The sequence below is a fragment of the Amphiprion ocellaris genome, chromosome 6, assembly GCF_022539595.1.
Source record: "Amphiprion ocellaris isolate individual 3 ecotype Okinawa chromosome 6, ASM2253959v1, whole genome shotgun sequence".
Lineage (NCBI taxonomy): Eukaryota > Metazoa > Chordata > Actinopteri > Pomacentridae > Amphiprion > Amphiprion ocellaris.
In genome coordinates this window covers 7684984-7691181 of record NC_072771.1, presented here as the reverse complement: position 1 = coordinate 7691181, position 6198 = coordinate 7684984, and the positions used below count along the sequence as shown (strand labels likewise).

The 6198-nt window shown below is 38.5% G+C and overlaps 1 protein-coding gene across 2 annotated transcripts in view; it reads right to left on the bottom strand.

Moving 5' to 3' along the window:
• Positions 1-2975: 2975 nt before the first annotated feature.
• The window catches only part of LOC111587607 (endophilin-B2-like), a 34143-nt gene continuing 30920 nt past the window's right edge, over positions 2976-6198 (bottom strand). For both annotated transcript variants that reach the window (XM_055011628.1, XM_023297630.3), the window contains one exon: positions 2976-4944. In XM_055011628.1, the coding sequence (XP_054867603.1) occupies positions 4837-4944 (108 nt within the window). In that variant the 3' untranslated portion in view covers positions 2976-4836. The remainder of the gene's footprint in view (positions 4945-6198) is intronic.

Sequence of the window (6198 nt, the reverse complement as noted above, 5' to 3'; positions counted from 1 at the left end):
CATGCCCTGGACGACTGAGAATCTGCACAGGCAGTCATAAATCAAACTATTGGAGAAGTTAACATTTTTGACCTGCAATATATGGGGATCGTCAAACTTATTACAATCCATCCTGAGGGGAACATGAATAAGAATAATTTTCACAGTAATACAGTAGTTTTAATAGTAGTTGTAGTAGACATTTCACTAAAAGCCAAAATTGTCAATTTTCTGGTGCCACGAGAAGAAAAGCAAGATACTTCCCAAAGTCGTCAGAATTCAGCCTGTGGAAAAAGTAATGGAGATACATCTGGTAGTTACAGGGTTGCCTGGACCTAAGTTGCGAACTGACTGCTGTAACATCTACAGATAGCTAAAAAGTTAAGAAACATGCAAGTTCAAAGGACATGCAATTGTGAACAAAAGTTCCAAAACGACCATGTACATCATGGCAGTCTTGAGATTCCAATGATTTGGTTCTTTTGGTGTTGCCATTCACAAGCTTCTGGATGTGTCTTTTGAGAGAATTAGTGTAGTTCAGCTAAATTTGTTGACTTTCTGACACAAACTTCTTTCTTTCTCACAGTCCACTGATTCTCAATGGAATTTAAATCAGGATTTAAAGAAGGCCAGTCATGAAGACCTCCACGTTCCTCAGGTAATCAGGTAATTCTCCTTTTTCCATTTTTACCATGCATGACGGCAGGTTTGGTGTTCTTGGAGTTAAAGGCCTCACTTTCCTCCAGAAACATTTTTGGTCATTCTGGTCAAATAGCTATTTTTTGTCTCAGCTGACCACAGAACATTTCTCCAGGAGACCTTTTCTTATTAAATCTGATCAGCACCAAACATTAGTTAGGACACTGAGAGTTGTGTTCCAGCAGGTTCTAGGTTGACTCTTGATCATCCTGACCAATTGTTTCTCAACAGCAGGTGATAGCTGGTGTTTTCTTCCTGATTGTTGCAGTGACACAACTTTACCATACACTTCATACTTACAAACTGTTTGTACAGATGATTTTGGGAACTGTAGCTGTAGGAATTTTCATTAGCACAACTGTCTGCATCACCAAAACTGATAATTCATTTTGTTGGATGTATATTTTTAACTTAGCAGATTTTGTCATGTTTCCAGAAGACCGATAATCAATCTATGTAAGAACAAAAATGCACGATGGTTTATTGTGACACTTGGATTTCAAGGATTCCATCACAGAAAGTTAAGAACTGTTGGAGTCACTGTAATCTCAAGACTGCCATAATACGTATGGTCTTTAAATGTATGTCAACCTTTGTTCACAACTGTAAGTATTTTTCTACTTCCCATTTCCCTACTGCAGCCATGACATGGATAAATCATTGGCAACGATGTACAAGTTGCAACTGTGGCTTTAAATCTTGTGCTAGAAATATCCAAATTTAAGCAATGACGTCAGAAATTCTGGCTGGAGCCAAGATGGAATGGCAGATTACTACCACAACAAAGATTTTCAAAACCACTAAATCATTTTTCAGCAGAAACCAGGATGATACATTTCCTGTTGCTATTGCATTTTACAGCCATTTAGAGGAACTGCTGTTTAGAGCACTTTTGTACTGGCTCCAGCTTTTTACCATGGTGGTTATACAGATGGTTTTCAATCACAAGTATGGAAAAACCCTTAAAAATTGGAAAAACAATGGGACCTGAAAACATACCAGCTTTTCTGTTCATAAAATTTGCAGAAGAGCTTTCACCAGTTTGGCATCACCTTTTTCAGCTCTCCATAGATACACACTCCGTACTAGAGCTTTGGAAGAAGTCTGTCATAATACCAGTCCCCAAAAAAGGCATGTCACCAGGTGGACAATGATTATTGACCGGTGGCTCTCACCTCTATTGTCAGGAAGTCCCTGGAGAGACTCCTACTGGATGTCTTACGCATAGAGGTGGAGCCATCGCTCAATCCTTTTCAGTTTGCTTATTCAAGAAAACGCAGCACTTGTGATGCCATGGCCACTGTGATGCGCTTGGTTTTAAAGCACCTCAAAAACCCTGCAGCACATGCCAGGCTGTTTTTTTTTTTTAAATTGATTTTAGTTCTGCTTTTAACTCCATTCAATCGCACAATCTTCTCAAAAAATGGTTGAGCTAAAGGTCATTTCTTATCAGGTGGGATCTTTCCTTTCTTTCACATCATTCACAGCAGGTGAAATTCAACTCTGTCCTCTCCAGTACAGCGGGAAGCAGCACAAGGGTCTCCCAGGGGTGCATCAGTTCACCCTTCCTCTTCACTCTGTACACCAACGACTGTGTCAGCACTCAGCCAATTCAGTTCATCATCAAGTTCTCAGATGATACTGTTATTCTCAGTTTGCTTACCCATAATCCAGACAGTCATAAAACTGCTGTGGATAAAACTGTTGACTGGTGTAACAACAACAAACTGCAGATTAACACGGAAAAAACTGTTGAGATGCTGATCGACCCCAAATCTGTAGGTGACCATAATCTGGTGTCCATACATGGTAACAATATTGAAAACACAGATTCATAACCTGGTGAAGGTGGTGAGTAAAATCATGGGGACCCCTGTTCCACTAATGCCACAGGATTTATTTATACAGGCCACCATCAGGCAAGCAAACAATATTCTTGCTGATCCATCCCACATCCTGTTCACAGAGTACGAGCTTTTGAATTCAGGCAGGAGGTACAGAGTCCCGTTGTGCAGCTCAACTGTTTTAAAAACTCTTTTATCCCCATCTCAGTCAAGCTCATTAATGAGCGGCTAGGAGCAACTACAAAAGGGAGGTAACTGGGGATGTGCAACACATATGTATGGGGGAATGTGTGTAGTTTTGTTCTGTTATTTTAACTTATTACATGTCATCTATTTATTATGTATTTTTAATAGTATGTGTTCTGTTTTATAGTGTTGCAGTGCAGCTTGATTTCTTGACAAATTTCTCCCACCGGAGACAATAGTTAACTTGAACTTGAAAGAGTGCATGAATTCAAATGACTCAGACTTTTTTTATTATTAAATCTCATACATTTCATTCATTCAGCAGGGAACAGGCAATAGCATATTCAGACAAAATAATTATAATACAAGATGAGGTACAACAGAATCACAACAGTTGTAAAAAAAAAAAAGAAAGTTTTTTTAAAAGAAAAAAATCTCAAATTTGTGGAATGAGATCAAGGGAAGAAGACACTATTGTCGTCCGTCTGCCACATGTCCTGCAAATTAAAAGATTATGCTCATTTCACAAAACAGCTGGCTGGATAACAAAAAAAAGACAGTGCATGCATGTACACATAGTGGATGTGAGAGAGCAGATTAGTTTTTGTGCAAACATGTTCAGATCTCACACAAACAGGCTTAGCTACACAATACACACATGTACATGTTGAGCAGGACAAGCTACTAGCTGTCACACATGCAGCACTAAGACTGAAGACACTTCATAGGTATAACAAACAGAGACATTGTAAATAATAAGAAAAAAAACACACACACATTAAAAGGCAAACCACACAAATGTAATTGGAGTTACAGTCTTGCATGCCGGCTGAGGTGAACATTACATGTGTGGACGTTTGGGTGGTGAGGAGCACATTCTGTGGCTCGCAGCAGATGGTCTTAGCAGTTCCCCCTCATCATCTTAAGGCAGTTAGGATGAGAGTGTTCATGTTTATTTACTTCATATGTGTTCATATTGTTTAAAGCCAAGGTGTGAAAAGGTTTGGTAGGGGAAAAAAACTGAATTATAACAAAAATGAATCGAGCAAAACTATTTCCAGTAAAGTTCCTTTCCACTGTCCACAACATTATTGCTACCTAAAATAAGACAGGTGTTACATTCATTCCAATTAGCAGTTAAGGCAAACCTTCTATCCAAGAGTTAATGAGAAAAAACATCAATGAGGAACTTTTTTTTTTTTTTACTGTCTTTATAGTTCTCCAGTGTAATCGAATGTTTGTCATATTTAATGGCTTCATTAAAAAAAAAAAGGATAAAAGCAATTCTGTGTCTTAATGGAAAAAAGTGGAAGAACCAAATGGACATCAGCACTAAAACTAGAAAGCAGTCACATCTTTTCTATTTCTATGTGAATTTAAAATGAACCATAAAGTGCCATGAATGTCTTTCCTTCCCATCAACACCTGGTAACAGCTGGAAATCGACACATCAACTCAAAAAAAAGAAGCCAAATATGTTTTTGGCTTCTTTTGGAGGGACTTAACATCACCACTTCAACAAAGAGAATCAAGGACATGTAATTGCATGTTGGTTTTATCTGCACCAATCCTACATTTCTTCATTTAGACAGAGATCAGTGCGCGCTTATACTTTGAACCATAATGCAGCATGAAAGAAACACATCATTTATTTTCTTACACTTTTAGAATTCTTGAATCTCCATCAGTCAAGCAATGAAACTATGAACAAAGCTGGCTGTAAAACAACAAAGACACTTAAAAATCAAATGGACCTAACTTGGATAGACCCTCTGAGTACGTGTTATCCAAGTATGGACATGTCCATAAAACCTTTGGGATGCACAACAATAAATACAGAAAAAACAAAACAAAACATCATAATAATGACTCACAAAGCTATCCGAAAAGGAATGCTAACCCTCCAGTATGGGGAATTTCCCGCACTCACTGTAACAGCTGTTCTCATTTTCACTGCTATTCACAGTGTATGAATATTCTTGCTTGTGTGTGTTCAACTCAACAGTTTTACTAATGCGTATTGTGGAGGAGTGTTACTGAGGGTAAAGGTTAGTGTAAGCTTGGGAAAAATCTTCGTGGCTTCGGTTGTGCCCGCTCACACACATGCACATGCACGCACGTGTGTTCTCTAACTGAGAAGCTCCAGGTACGTGACAGGCACTTTTCCTTTCTGGTTTCCTCTCTCTCCAATCAGCCAGTCAGAGTCCATTCCTGGCACTGTGTAAACTGTAATAAGCTGCAACACAGAAAACATGGACACTTACGATTAGCATTAAAAATGTGCAGTTACAACAAAGGTCAACGGGCACGAAACACTGAACCCTCTGAGCCCTAAAAGCTGCTGGTAAGTATGAAAGGTAGTTATCAACATGAAAAATGTCAAAATTACATCATTTATCAGTACCAGAAACTATAAAATCTGAAAAAAATCAGATTTGAGCTTTTTGACAGTGCTTAAACTAATCATGTGTGATGTGCAGTTCAACCTGAAAACGCCTAAGCTTAAAAGTGTGAGAGTTCATCAACAATCCCTTTAGTCTACATGTCTATTACTCCGCCAAGGAACACGGCAGAGTTATGTGACAATCGGCGTTGGTTTGTCTGTTTGTCTGTCTGTGTGAAACATTACTCACAAACAGACTAACAGATGTGAATTCAATTTTCAGGGAAGCTCAGAAATGACACAAGAACCAAGTGATTAGATTTTGGCAGTGATGCGACTTATAGTCTGGATCCACGGATTTGTTAAGCATTTCTGTATCATTGTGAGATAGCAGCACGGCGTCACTGTAAACATGACTACAAGTGAACACTACGTCAGCTGCCTGCTGACGATCACATGATTGTGATACTGATTGTGATCCTACTACAAATCCACCACTGAGGACTTATCCATTGGAAATCGCACATCGACTGAGCAGCCTTGGCAGAGTACTGCACTCTCTGAGTGCTTTTCTAGTTTAAATATTTGATTGTACAGAAAAAGAAAAAATCTGCGACCACAGGCCAGCTGACACTTTAGTCACGCTACAAAAAACCTGAGAGTTTTCAGGTGAACTGTAGGCTGATCAGTAAAATAATGCAGCACTGCTCACAAACAGTACACAGAGGAGAAAGAAGTTAGAAGGGACAAATATCTTTCCAGGGTTGATGTGCAGAATAGTGTGAAAGACATCTAGTCTGTAGTGATTCTAAAAACAGAAGCAATAAAATATCTATAGTATGTAGGGACACCATTTTCTCCATTACTGGTTTCATCTATGGACACCTGGAATATTAATAAGATATCAATACCATTTTTCAGGTTTTGTAAAATAAATGAATAAATAAATTCAACTTTAGTTTTCTCTCTTTTTTTGACTATTTCTGGCATTATAATTATGACAGGCTGCATAAAAGACATTCGGAGTTCTCTTTTGTGCTGTTTCCATAGAGGTTCAGGACTTCATGGTGAGTAAAAATGTGACAGAAGCAAAAAAAAAAAACCAAA